The sequence below is a fragment of the Geotrypetes seraphini genome, chromosome 12 (genome assembly GCF_902459505.1).
Source record: "Geotrypetes seraphini chromosome 12, aGeoSer1.1, whole genome shotgun sequence".
Classification (NCBI taxonomy): Eukaryota; Metazoa; Chordata; class Amphibia; order Gymnophiona; family Dermophiidae; genus Geotrypetes; species Geotrypetes seraphini.
This window is the reverse complement of record NC_047095.1, coordinates 23,142,564-23,156,770: the sequence shown is the minus strand read 5'-3', so window position 1 is coordinate 23,156,770 and position 14,207 is coordinate 23,142,564. Positions and strand designations below refer to the sequence as shown.

The window sequence follows — 14,207 nt, the reverse complement described above, 5'->3', positions numbered from 1 at the left end:
ACACAATATTCTAAATGAGGTCTCACCAAAGTCTTGTACAGGGGCATCAATACCTCCTATTTACTACTTGCCATACCTCTCCCTATGCAACTTAGCATCCTTCTAGCTTTCGCCGTCACTTTTTCAACCTGTTTAGCCACCTTAAGATTAGTTTTGGTTATCATGTTATTTTGTTTGTTTTTAAGTTGTTATTCATGTTGTCTAGTTTTCTAATTATGTATGCATAGTTATCATCTGTCTAGGAATGTAAGTTGAATATACATTTGATAAATAAATAAAAATATGGAAGTCCAAGCCAGCAAATTTGCATACCATTGTAAGGCATACAGCAGACTAAACTTAATTTTGGGGTTAAATGCACCAGAAAATGAATAGTTCACCTTATACTATACTTGGCCTCTCTGCATTGGCTCTATCTAGAATACAGAAATTGAATACAGAAATTTCTGAACATTTTCATGAGTCAGAAAGCAGCTAAAAGTATGGTACCTTACAGATAGATACAAAGAAATACATAGGGAACTAATGTTTTAACAGTATACCTGATTTTTGAATTGGGCATGTTAAACTGATACTTTAAAGCAGGGGTAGGGAACTCCGGTCCTCGAGAGCCGTATTCCAGTTGGGTTGTCAGGATTTCCCCAATGAATATGCATGAGATCTATTTGCATGCACTGCTTCCAATGCATATTCATTGGGGAAATCCTGAAAATCCGACTGGAATACGGCTCTCGAGGACCGTAGTTCCCTACTCCTGCTTTAAAGGGACAACCATACTATGTGATAAGTCATTAGTATGTTACAACATTATTTAATGGGTTATTCTGATAAAAACACATTACAAAAACCTTACCTGTGTTTCCATTTCCATCATCCTCTGTTTCATTTCTCTTAGCTCAGCCTGAGACTCTGCCTCTCTTAGTCGCACTGTCATTAATTCATCTTGAAGCTCATTCACTGTATTTTTTCTAGGAGGATCTTTCCATCTTCCAGCAGTACGAGCTAAATGCCGCTAAACAAAATCGCAAATTTACTCTAAAATTTTAAATATTGATCATTTTTATTTTCTCCAAAAATCCATAACATTTTAGGCATACCAGATGCTTATAAATGGCTCATCTAAAGAAAATGAAGTATATCTGCTCATTTTCAGTACACACACACACTTTGTTGCAAGTATGAACATAGAATAATTTAAAGTTCATAAAAGGACATCATCAATGAGAGCATGCAAAGATCGTATGTCCTTTAAGAAATTATTGAAAATGCTATTATTTGTAAAACTTTTCTCTAAACTCTGTGGTTACTGTTTGTTTTCAGATATTTTGGTATTAAGAGAAGTTTGTTTGTGTTTTAAAACTGTGTATGTAATGTTCTTGTACATCGCTTAGTTTTAAGCAATTCATAAATTTTAAAAATAAATAAATGTCTTTTTTTTTTTTTATCTGATAGTTCCTTCCTCCTCCTTTGGGTTTTATCTAAATCAGAAGCTACCTCTGTTGAGCCTTGGAGTGAATTCCATTTACTACTACCCTCTGTTGTCTATCATCAAGCAGTTTCTAATCCAGACCATCAACCTAACCTTTGGAAAAAGCAATTTTTTTTTTTTTTTTAATGTGCAGGGCACCATTTGCTAATTTTTTTAAAAAATGAATTAGTGCAAGAGTCTTAAACTCTGGGTCAAGCTCTTCTAGCCCAGAAATAGAATTCCCTGAGACCTCAAGTTCTTAATTCCTTTCTTTGGTTTACAAGGCATGTGTAGAAACAAATATATAGTACTACCTATCAATAAAGTCTTGTAAAAGTTTGTTATAAGGCTCATTTGCATATAGTCTGAGACGTACCAATACATTTGTGCCATAAAAATGATATATCAAGATTGTGGACTTTTCCTCGTTACGAGGACGGTCCTTTCAGCGAGTGTGGGAGCCCCTCTGAACTACAATGACTCCCTTGTCAAGGAGTCGACTTCTGAACTTGTGATTTATATCAGTTTTTCTGCTGTTGGACCCTAAGTCGTTTCCTGTAGCACCACGAACTGTTTGGAGACACCCTGTGGAGGGGGAGATGGGGGGAGTTTAATTGAAATAGTTTGAGCTTGTATTTATCTGTAAGGATTTTCTGTACTTTTTCTGTGTTAAGCTCAATAAAAATTATTTGAACAAAACAGTTATATAAATCAATGTTATTATAAATATATAGTACACTTCTCCCTCCGTATTCGTGGTTGCTATTCCGTATTCACGATTTCGAATATTCACGGTCTTTGTTTTGATGGTTTTCCCACAGTTTTTGTTTTGATGGCTTTCCCCGGTCCCGCGCCCACAGCAATAAACTTACTTTTCCCTTGTGGCTGTCGGACAGCACGCTGTTACTCTTGCCTTTGACTTGCAGAAAGCTCTGATTGTCACGTACCCCTTCTAATTGTCCACCAGCTGTCCCTGGCACCACACCCTTCATTGTGGTAACTGTCATGATGGACAGGTTTCTCCTGTTGCCTCTTTTCAGTGTAGGAGGGGGAGGGAAACCCTCTTGCATCTTGATAGGGCACTCGTGCAGTCAGTCAAGTTTTCCCTTCTCTCAATAGGCAAGCCTTTCATCCCTCCCTATTCCTTCCTGTTGCGGAGTTAGTCCCAGAGTGCTGACATCTTATTGGCTAGGGTAGCTGCCAATCAGTGTCATCACGCCCCTTCCAGCCCTGGTTCTCCATCTCCGATTGGCTACATCCAAAGAGCCTGCGTCAGCTCCCCTGCCCTGCCAGCTCCCAGAATGCAGCATGCACACGGTGAGACAGGTTTCTCCTGGAACAGGGCTGAGGTGTGCGCGACAAACACCAAAGCTCCCTCCCCCTCCCTCCCTTTCTCCCCTTCCGAGGCACAAGGGGGAATTAGAAACAGTCCTCGGATTTTTAAACAGCTGCTGGCAGGCGCCGCCGAGATGAGAAAAAGAGAAAGCGCGGCACGGATCACTGAGGCGGGTGGCAAAGAGTGCAAAGCTGAGCAGAGCCTGGGCAAATACATAGAAATAGTTATTCGCAATTTCTCCATATTCGCAGGCTGGCTTTGCCCCTAACCCCTGCGAAAACGGAGGGAGAACTGCTGTGTGATTTTCTTTTAAGATTTGAAAGACTACATTAGACAATAGAGTAATACTGTCTACTAATGTCTATATTGGAAACTTTGGTAACCGTACATTATCTGAAACTCAATCTGTTTACTTATATATCTCTAGACAGAAAATTCTACATTTTTAGGTAAAGGGTCGCCTGTGCACAAATTACTTATGGGGTCACAAATTACTTATGGGGGCTGCCACTTTGGTGGCAATTTCTTGACAGACTTAGCGGGGTCGTTTGCCATCTCCTTCCCCGGTCACTTTTACCACATAGCTAAGGCCAGGTACTCATTTACTTACTGAAAGTGGATGGATGGCTAAACTGGCCAGCTATCTGACAGAAATCCTGATTAGGTTTATACCTTTAATAATCTTCTGTTAGTTCCTTGAGGATTCCAACCCACAATCAGGGAGCTTCAGAAATCCACAACTTTTCTGAGCACAAGATCCACCCCCTTAGCCTGAAAGCTAAGAAACATATCTATTTAAGTCCCAAAGCCAAGCAACATACCTGAACAAATCCATGACAAATGGGTATGGGGAGAATCCCCATCAACATAAGTAATTCATGAACTGGTTTGCTCTGCAAAATATTAATAAACAGGCACAAAGGCAACTCAGAAAAACATTGAGGAACAATGTAGAACAAGCCAAAAATGTGCAACGAGCCCCCCCAAGAAAGGCCTTCAGTAATGTGCATACTCACAGAAACATCCCACAGGATCTGGCAACTGGCTGGAAAATCTTCAAGCCTGTAAGGAGAATAACCGAGATAGAAAGGAGCAGGCTACTCCAAACAACTGAGTCTATACAGAGAGGGCAGGTTGTATGGAATCCTCCAGGATCTAACAGAAAGAAGATTATCAAAGGTATAAACCTAATCTTCCATTCTGTTACGTCCCTTCCGGATTCCATTTGCCATTCCATGTGCCATACCAAAGCCACATTAGCTAGGGAGGGACAATAGAGCCTTCCCTCAAACCTGAGGTACTGAAAACGGAAATCAGAATGCGAAGCCACATCCACATCCACTCGGTAAAAGTATGAAGAGAGGACCAAGTAGCCGCCCTGCAAATTTCATCAGGATGAATCGCACGAGATTCTGCCCACGATGCAGCCATACTTCTCATCAAATGTGCTTTAAGCGAGATCAGCAGCTGCTTGCTAAGTCAAGGAAATGGCCATTCAAATCCATCGAGCGATCAAGGACTTGGATGCTGGCCTACCACAGTGAAGCACAGAAGTTAGAACAAAAAGGTGATCAGACAGCCTGAAAATAATCCACTCCAAATAATCGAGCAAGACCCTCTGGACATCCAATTTGCGTAAGATCTGATCTTTGCGCTCTGAACATGTTGGATGAAATACAGTCAACTTAACCTCCTGGTTGACATGGAAAGAAGAGACCACTTTCGGCAAGAAGGTAGGTACAGTACGGAGAAAAACACTGCATCCTTAATATAGAGGAAGGGTTCCCTGCACGAAAGAGCGTGAAGCTCTGAATACACCGTGCTGAAACAATGGCAACCAAAAAGATAGTCTTGATCAAAAGGGGCCACTTCAAGTGTCTGCAAAATGATGTTAAGATTCCACGAAGGGAAAGGAAGAAAGAAGGGAGGACGCAGATGAAGTACCCCCCTCATAAACCTGGTCACTTCTGGATAAGCAATAAGAAAACTAGTGCCTTTTCGTGCTCGAAAACACGAAAGGCCTGCAACATGAACTTTCAGGGAGGCGACTGCCAGACCTTCATCTAAACCGTCCTGAAGGAAAGCCAGGCCTACCGAAATTGGAGCCTGCTCAGGCTCCACCTGATCCCTAGCATACCACTGATGTAAATCCTTCCAGGCTTTGGCATAAAAAGCCATAGTAGAGGGTTTCTTCAAATGCAAGAGATTCAAGATAACTACCTCTGAATAACCAAGCTTCATCAGAATAACTGCGCTTCATCAAGGCTGAGCACTCAAAAGCCATGCCATAAGACCAAAATGCTGTAGGTTCTCCATTGGCACCAGTCCCTGACTGAGAAGATATCGATGAAGAGGGAGCCGGAACTTCTCGTCCTGCTGAAGACATACGAGATCCGCATACCACAGGCAGCGAGACCAATCCAGAGCCACTAGAAATACCAGGCCGGGATGAATTGCTATCCGGAGGATGACCCGACCAACCAGAGACCACGGAGGGAACGTCATAAAGGAACTCGTGAGCCAGCCAAGGCATCCAGCCCTAGCTTCCTCGCTGCTTGTTGACCAAAAAATGCCCGGCCTTCAAGTTCTCTGCCTAAGCCAACATATCCCTCTGGAGCTAACCCTAGCTCTTGTAAAATCAAATGGAACACTTCCTGCGAAAGAGGCCATGCTACTGGGTCCAGGAACTTTCAACCAAGGAAGTATGCCTGAACATTATCGACTCCAGCCCCATGGGCTGCCGAGAAAGGCAGAAGATGTGCCCCCATCCAGTGGAATGCCAAAGATCTTTCTGGCCTAAGAGAGAGAACACTAGAGCTCCCTTGTGATGTACATATGCCACCGCTATGGTGTCAAAGAAACTTGCACCACTGGTCCTTTCAGAAGGGCCTGGAGAGTGAATAGCACCATCTAAATTGCTCAAAGCTCCAGACAACTGGTCAACCAACTTTTTAGACCAGGAGGCTGGCATCCATCCTAACAGTCATCAACTTGGAAATCTGAAGAAGCCAGCCCTGGCCGAGAGCTTCCTCCTGAAGCCATCAGCTCAAGTTGCTGCTAGCTGGCACTGTCCAGGGGAGCAGCATCTGAAGGAGAAAATTCTGCAGAGACCACCAAGATAGGAGGGACTCCCATCAAGGGCGCATGGGATTCTGACCCAGGGGATCGCCTCCAAGGAGGCTGCCGAGACACCAAAACCTGCAGATAAAACCAGGCCAAGGGAGCTGGATAGGCCAGGAGAATTCTGATCTGTTGTCGAAGGTTCTGTCTAAGTGCCTTGAGAAGAAAAACATGATCCTGTCTGGAGATGAAGAGAAGCCCCAGATACTCCAGGGACTGGGAGGATGCTAAGTGTCTCTTCCTGAACTTGCCAACGCTTGCAGCAGAGACTACTGTCTCCATCGCACTTTCATACCCAATGAGATGGAACCCGGATCACCAGCTGTCCCAGGAAGGGTGGACTTGGTCCCCACTCATTTGCTGGCAGAAAGCCACCACAACTACCATCACTTTGATGAAAGTGCGGGAGCCGTCACAAGGCCAAGGGGCAGAGTTGCAAACTGGAAATGCTGTTGCAGAACATGGAAACCCAGAAACCTACAATGCTCTGGGCAGGCTGCAATATGGAGGAAAGCCTCTGAGATCCAAGGACACTAGAAACTCTCCTGGAGAGACAGCAGCTATCACTGCGTACTCCATTGTCCATTCAGAAAAGGGAATTCGCAAGAAGAGGGTGACTGACTATAGATCCAGAATGGGTCTTCAATCCTGCATGATAAACTATAAGAGTATCCGCCTAATACCCCATCTGTGTTCAGGAACAGGTTCCAGTATCCTGATGTCTAAGAGGTGTTGCAGAGTATTGCGGACCCTGGACTCTGTTTCAGTCGACTTGCCGGAGTCTAGAAACCAAGCCGTAAGCAGGCAAAAGAGGACTAACAAGTGACCGATGAAAGTTAAGTCCAGGCCTGACAAAAGTGAAAAGTCAGCCTTCAAGATGAGGAAGCCATGCCTGACCCCTGGCATCATTGGCACTTTTCTTTTTTTAGTTAGGTGTAGCCACTGCATAGGAACCTGAGGACGCCTGGAATTGGAACCGTTGTAATGCAAGCATAGCCCTGGGAATGTCTCTATGAGGAAAAACCTGTGCATCACCGATGACACCTGCGAGAGGAACGAAGAGTACTATGACGTCCTCCCGACACCCAGCGAAACTTGTTCACAGGAAGCGACTTAGGGTGGCACTCGGCAACACCTGTGTACAGGTCATTCAAACCTATACCAACAAAGAAGCTGGCCCTTGAAAAGATACCCGCTAAAGGTGATCCTTGAGGTAGCATCCTCAGTCCAAAGACATATTCAAAAAGTCTGGCGCGCACACACTGCACCAGAAGAAAATGTACTAAGAACTTAAATGATATCATAAAGGGCGTCCGGCATCTAATCCACACCAACCATCACCAGCAGAAGACAGGCATGCACCTCCACAGAGGACGCATTGCACAGGCCGGAATGACAGGCATAAAGGAAGTGGCCACCGCCGCTCACTACCTGAGGATACAGCTAGAAAAGAATGTATTGGAACATAACATCCACCCTGCAATCCTGAGAGTACTTAAACCTCACTCCCCCATCACTAGGGAGGGCTGTGCGCTGGGATAACCTGTGCCATGGCAGAATCTACCTCAGGCTGTTCAAACCTGCCAAAAATCAGGATCCAGGTAATAAAGCGTAGACATAGCTTTAGAAGGTCGGAAAGAGCTTTCTGGGGTATCACATTGTTCTGAAACCAGACCAAGGAACTGTGGACTGAATGGAAAAAATGGCACAGGAGAACAGTCCAGAACCGAAGCCTGAGAAATTAAAGGTGGAGAATCCAAATGGAGCTCTTTCAGAACATCATCCATAAAGAGGCAGACATAAGCCTGCTTAAAATGTGAAGAAGGGTCAGCACAGACAATCAGGGTGGCCGAGGAAACCAGTCTCAGCAAAGGCATCAGCCGGATCCAAAATAAATACAGTGGCAGGAGACAGAAGAATCATAAAATCTGCATGGTAACTACTACAATCAAGGTCTGGCAGCCAAACGAGAGGGCTTCCAAATAGGAAGCTTCGCCACAAGTGCAACAGACCAAAAAAGCCCTGACATCCAGTATTTCTAATTGTAAACCGCCTCAAACTATTACGGCTTTGGCGGTATCCTCTATAATAAAATCCTAAGCGCACATGCGCACTTAGGGTTTCGTGATTCCTGCCACCGTGCTGTCTGCCTCCGTGCCGAATTAGATTTGCAGCGCGTGGGGTGGCTCGTGACGACTTGAGTGGCAGTGGCAGTTTGACTCCTGCACTGCCACTGCTGGGACGCCTCTTCTCACCCCCGGACCAGCAAACGCAGCAGCCTTGGGGCATATGCTAGGCCAGCTCACTTCAATAATGCGAGGTAGGCCAGCCTAGCAAAAGCCCCAAGGCTGCCCGGGTTCGCGGATGCTGAACAGGGGGAGGAGGAAAAGGAGAAGGGGTACTACTGGACAGGTGGATCAGGTAAGGGATGCTGCTGGACAGCAGGGGAGGTAATAGGAAGGGAGAAGGCCTACTGCTGGACAGGGGGGAGGTAAAAGAAAGGGAGAAGGCCTACTGTTGTACAGGGGGAGCAGGGAAGAGGTGCTGCTGGACAGGGGGGAGGTAAAACGAAGGGAGAAGGGGTGCTGCAGGATAGGGGGAGCAGGGAAGGGGTCCTGCTGGATGAGGGGAGATAAAACGAAGGGAGAAGGGGTGCTGCAGGACAGGGGAGCAGGGAAGGGATCCTGCTGGAAGAGGGGAGATAAAACGAAGGGAGAAGGACTGCTGCTGGACAGGGGGGAGGTAAAAGGAAGGGAGAAGGCCTACTGCTGGACAGGGGGAGCAAGGAAGAGGTGCTGCTTGCCAGGGGGAAGGTAAAAGGAAGGGAGAAAGGTTACTGCTGGACAGGGGGGAGCAGGCAAGGGGTGATGGTGGACAGCTGAGGAAAGAGAGAGACAGAAAGAAAGAAAGAAAGACAGACAGACAGCGGCTAAGGAGAGAGAGAGAGACAGAAAAAGACAGACACACACATTTATTCTAGCACCCATTAATGTAACGGGCTTAAAGACTAGTACAAGAATAAATTATTATTATTATTACCAGCTGTGTCAAACAAGCAGAGTCTGAGGAATATGCCTTTCAGAGTTGCTGAATAAAATCTGGTGAAAAGGCCCACTTTGGCAGGGCTCTGTTGAGATACATGCGCCGCACAAAAAGAGTCACCAGACTTGGAACACAGGTATTTTGTGCCAGACTCCAGGACGGCCTCTAGGCGAGATTTTCTTCAGAAAGCACAGACCCAGGCCAGCTCCCCAGCCTAAGATTACTCGGAGGAGGGAAAGTCCAAAGCTATCACTTGCTCTCCCAGTGTGCCAAGGCACGTGGTACACAATCGCTGATCCGGCACTGATCCAGCTCAATCAATTCAACAGATTAGGGACTGGGGAGTCCATCTGAAATGATTTTCTGTCAAATTGAGGGGGTTTTGAGGCAGAAATAAAAGTTAGAAAAAAGATAGATTTTAAGATCCAAGATGGCTGCTTTCACAAATTTACACCAAAAACAGCAAAAACAAACAAAAACCGAAAATAAAAAATTACAATTTGGAGTATGGGGAGGGTGGGGGACCTGAACCCTACCCTTAGAAACTGTGAAAAACGATTTTAAAATCATTTTACAAGCTACCTCCGAAGTTCCCATAGAAAATAATGGCGGTTTACTCACAGCATGTAGTGCCAGACTGTCACTAGCTTTAAACAGCATTTGAATGGAGGAAAAGGATTTTCTGCCTCAGACACAGCTCCAAATGGATTCAGACTTGAAATTTTCAGACTGCCAGCTGGCCAGAGATCAACTACAACCTCAGCCCCACAGATCCTTGTCCACGTGGTCGGGGGCGGGAAAGGCTGTCTGCACCTTGAAACCTGGTGGGTTTCACTCCAGACGCATACAGCCTGCGCTTGAAACCCATGACAAAGTCATCGGCAAACAGACTCCCAGGGGAAGGGATCCCAAGTCTAGAAATGGTAGCACACAGCAGGCTGGCTCCATAGATCCACCAGCATTTCTCTGTGAAGCAGCAGTACAGCACCACAGGACTGCATCCTTTTCTCTGACAGGGGACCACCAGGAAGGGGTCTCAAGGCACTGAAGCCACCTAGAAATGAACTTTAATCGTAAAATAAGAAAAAGAAGCAAAACAACTGCAAAAGACTTCTGCATGCATTGTTTGCAGAAATTGTAATTGGATACGTTTCCTAGCTCTCAGGCTAAGGGGGTGGAGCATGTGCTCAGAAAAGTTGTGGATTTTTGCAACTCATGGATTGCGGGTTGGGATTGAACACCTAGCGTATGGAATCCAGAAAGGACATAACAGAATGCAGGATTCATACTCAGGTCATAGATGCAGAAAGCAAATGACCAATTGCATTATGAGGCCTCCTTACAAAAACCTTAAAACATGCAAAGATGGTTATATGAATACCTGCCAGTATTCATCCAAATCCTTTATTTTCTGTCGCTGTTCTTTTAGTCCCATTAAAGCTTCTGCCTCTCGCAACTTCACTGCAATCAATTCCTCCTGAAGTCTAGCCACATTGTTTTCATCAGGGAAAGAACTATTTCTCTGGAACATGAAGTGGGAATTTCTCATTACAAAACTGCACGTTAGCCTGTATGCTTTTTAAATAAGCACCAACTTAAAGATTTACTGTTGCAGTACCTGTAAATTTTCCTTAAAAAATAACATTAATGAAGAAGCCTGAAATATATTTCTTTTGAAGATAATTAGTGAAGTTGGTAATGTTGGTAATATTATTTTTAAAAGAGGTAGATATTTATCTTAAAACACAAATGCCATACCTAAATGTAATAAGATGCATACTTAATTTGTCCCGTTGTTATTGCAAAATAGTAATTTTATCTAGTTATCAAGACAAAAAGACTCAAGTCAGATACTGTAATCTCCACTTGTGAACTACAGTTTTACCTAGATATTAAAAAAGTGTTAACCTATCCATATGTTCTTTCAGCAGCAAGCTTGTAATGTATGAAGAGTCCTACTAGGAATATTCTATAATATGGATTCATTCTTTTTCAAAAAAAATCCCATACAGTTTTAGATAACAACTGAAGCATGCTAAGCTTATTGTGAAAAGAATTTTGAAACAAACAGAATGAGAGACACCCTTAGAAAACCAGGGTCCACATTGTTCCACTGGAATCACCTTTTCCATCTCCAGAATCTTATCTTGCATTTCTTTCATTGCACAGTGAGATTCTGCTTCTTTCAATCTAGCTTGGACTAACTCTTTTTCCAGCTGCAGCACAAAATCTTCAGAGTAGCGATGATTGCACTTATACTACAAAAGAAACAGATATGCACATTATTTAAGAAGCATTTAGTGGTAGTCTAAATCAGCTTTTATACACAGTATAGTAGAGCAATAGACAAAATAGAAACCAATACAAAAGCAGAAAAAGCAGTTACTTACCGTAACAGGTGTTATCCAGGGACAGCAGGAACATATTCTCACGTATGAGTGACGTCATCCACAAAGCCCAGATGCGGACAGCTGCAAAAGCATTTTTGCTTTAAGAACTTTAAAAAGTTTGCGAGTGCCTTCCCGCCCGACGTATCCTCAGTTCAGATAGCCAACTAAGAAGCCAACCAGGGGAGGTGGGTGGGGGTTGTGAGAATATCTGCCTGCTGTCCCTGGATAGCACCTGTTATGGTAAGTAACTGTGCTTTATCCCAGGACAAGCAGGCAGCATATTCTCATGTATGGGTGACCTCCAATTTAACCAGGATGGGATGGTGGGAGTGTTGTCGTTTAGGAAAATAAATTTTGTAATACTGCTTGCCAAAGTGGCCATCCCGTCTAGAATAGGATTCCAGACAGTAATGAGAAGTGAATGTATGAACTAAGGACCAAGTAGCAGTTTTGCATATTTCCTCAATAGCAGTAGATCTAAGGAAAGCTACTGAAGCTGCCATAGCTCTAACTTTGTGGGCTGTGACACGAGCAGACGTGAAAGAGATGAGGAAGACCACTTTCCAAGTGAGATATTTAAGATGAGCTGCAAACATTGGTTCAAATTGAGACTTCATTAATATAGCAAGACCACTGAGATCCCAAACCACTAGAGGTGTTTAAGAGATGGTTTGACACTGAAAAGTCCTTTCATGAATCTGGAAACCACAGGATGAGCAGAGAGAGGATTGCCATCTAACAGTTGATGAAAAGCAGTAATTGCACTGAGTTGGACTCTAACAGAGGTGAATTTGAGGCCAGATTGAGATAAATGAAATAGATAATCCATAACTGAAGACAAGGAGGTAGATTGAAGCTCCCGGTGATGAAGATCACACTAAACAGCAAACCTAGTCCATTTCTGGATGTAACATTGTCTTGTGGCAGGTTTTCTGGAAGCATCTAAAATGTCTCTGACAGATTGTGAAAATTGAAAGTTTGAAGTTATGCCGAAAGGAACAAGGCAGTCAGATGCAGAGACTGCAGGTTGGGATGAAGAAGAGAACTATAACTCTGTGTAAGCAGAGACGGATATATTGGTTGAAGTGGTTTCCAGCTACTGAGCTGAAGTAGAAGGGAGAACCAAGATTGTCTGGACAATGGAGGAGATATCAGAATCATGGTGGCATGTTCCCGCTTGAGTTTGACAAGTGTCTTGAGAATGAGTGGAAATGGAGGGAACGCATAGAGGAATTTGTTCGTCCAGTCCAGGAGAAAAGCATCTACTTCCAGGCGATGAGGAGAGTGCAGTCTGGAACAGAACTGAGGCATAGATCAAAGAGTTTGTCATAAGAACCTTCTGATGAGGGGGCATTTGGAACAGTAAACCTCTGGAAAGATTGGAAGAGAGCATCCACCACTGAAGAGATTGTGGTAGAGAAGATGTCACTGTAATGTGCTGGGAGAGCAGGTCAAAAACCTGTGACCACTGAGAAGCCAGGGTCCACTGAGGAATCCTTAGGTGAAGTCTGGTAAAAGGAGTCACGTGAACTGTAGAAGCCATGTGACCTAGGAGAACCATCATATGTCTCACTGAGAGTGAAGGAAGGGGGAACACTTGTTGGCAAAGATGTATTAGAGCATCTTGGCACTGCTGAGGAAGAAATGCTCCGAGTTGTACAGTATCTAGAAGGGCTCCAATAAACTGCAGAGTCCGAGAGGGCTGCAGCTGAGATTTGGGAAAGTTGATTTTGAAGCCCAAATTTTGCAGGAACAAGACAGTCTGTTGTGTCGCTACACTAACCCCTTGAGATGTAGTGTGTTTGATGAGCCAATCATCCAGATATGGAAAAACCTGGAGTCCGTGATTTCGTAACACTGCTGCTGCTACTACTATCAGGCATTGGTAAAAACTCTTGAGAGATGATGCAAGGCCAAAAGGTAGCACCTTGTATTGGTAATAGTGATTTCCCATCCTAAATCTGAGAAACCTGCAAGAGGCTGGATGAATAGGAATGTGAGTGACCTCCTTGAGGTCCAGAGAGCATAACCAATTGTTGTGATCCAGAAGGAGATACAAAGACGCAAGAGACAGCATCCAAAACTTTTCTTTTGATGAGATATTTGTTGAGAGCTCTGAGATCCAATATCGGTGAGAGACCTCCCGTCTTCTTCAGGACAAGGAAATACCGGGAATAAAACCCTATTTTCTGCTGGTCCAAAGGAACTTTCTCAATGGTATTGAGAATGAGCAGAGCTTCAACTTCCTGAAGAGGATTTGAAGGAAACTCTCTTGGCGGGTGATCTGGGGGAGTGTGAAGGAAATGAAGAGAATAACCTTCTTGTATGATCATGAGCATCCAGAGAACGGAAGTGATTAAGTTCCAGCGATGATAGAAATGGTTTAGACAACCTCTGATGGGAAGAGGGGGAAGCAGAGATATATTGACTGAAGTTATGCTCTGTATGAGATGGTCAAAAAGGCTGATTTGCCTTGGAAGCAGCAGGGGTCTGAGTCTTCTGAGGACACTGCTGGCGTTGTTTTTTCTGCAGTGGTCCAGACAACGGCGCAAACTTTGGAGGATAACATCTCTGGTATGATGAATATGGTCTGTATGCTTTAGAGGCTGAAGACTTGGATTTTGGTCTGAGCAATGACTTAAAATAATTTTCATGCTCAGAGACCATTTTGGTTGCATTTTCTATGGAGTCACCAAAAAGTTCATCCCCCAGGCACGGAATGTTGGCTAAGCGGTCTTGAGGTTAGGGTCCATATCTGCCACTCTTAGCCAGCCTTCTCATGGCTATGGAGATTGCTGAAACTCTGGACAAAAGTTCAAAGGCATCATAGGAGGATTGAACCAGATGCTGT

The 14,207-nt window shown here is 44.3% G+C and overlaps 1 protein-coding gene across 12 annotated transcripts in view; it reads right to left on the bottom strand.

The window, feature by feature from the left end:
• The window catches only part of EVI5 (ecotropic viral integration site 5), a 363,365-nt gene that overhangs the window by 180,078 nt on the left and 169,080 nt on the right, over window positions 1-14,207 (bottom strand). For all 12 annotated transcript variants that reach the window (XR_004536596.1, XM_033916075.1, XM_033916071.1 and 9 more), the window contains 3 exons: window positions 11,090-11,224; window positions 10,348-10,488; window positions 854-1,012 (listed from right to left, as the gene is read on the bottom strand). Coding sequence is in view for 11 of the 12 variants with exons in the window: in XM_033916075.1 (XP_033771966.1) it covers window positions 854-1,012; window positions 10,348-10,488; window positions 11,090-11,224 (435 nt within the window). In the remaining variant the exon portion in view is untranslated. The remainder of the gene's footprint in view (window positions 1-853; window positions 1,013-10,347; window positions 10,489-11,089; window positions 11,225-14,207) is intronic.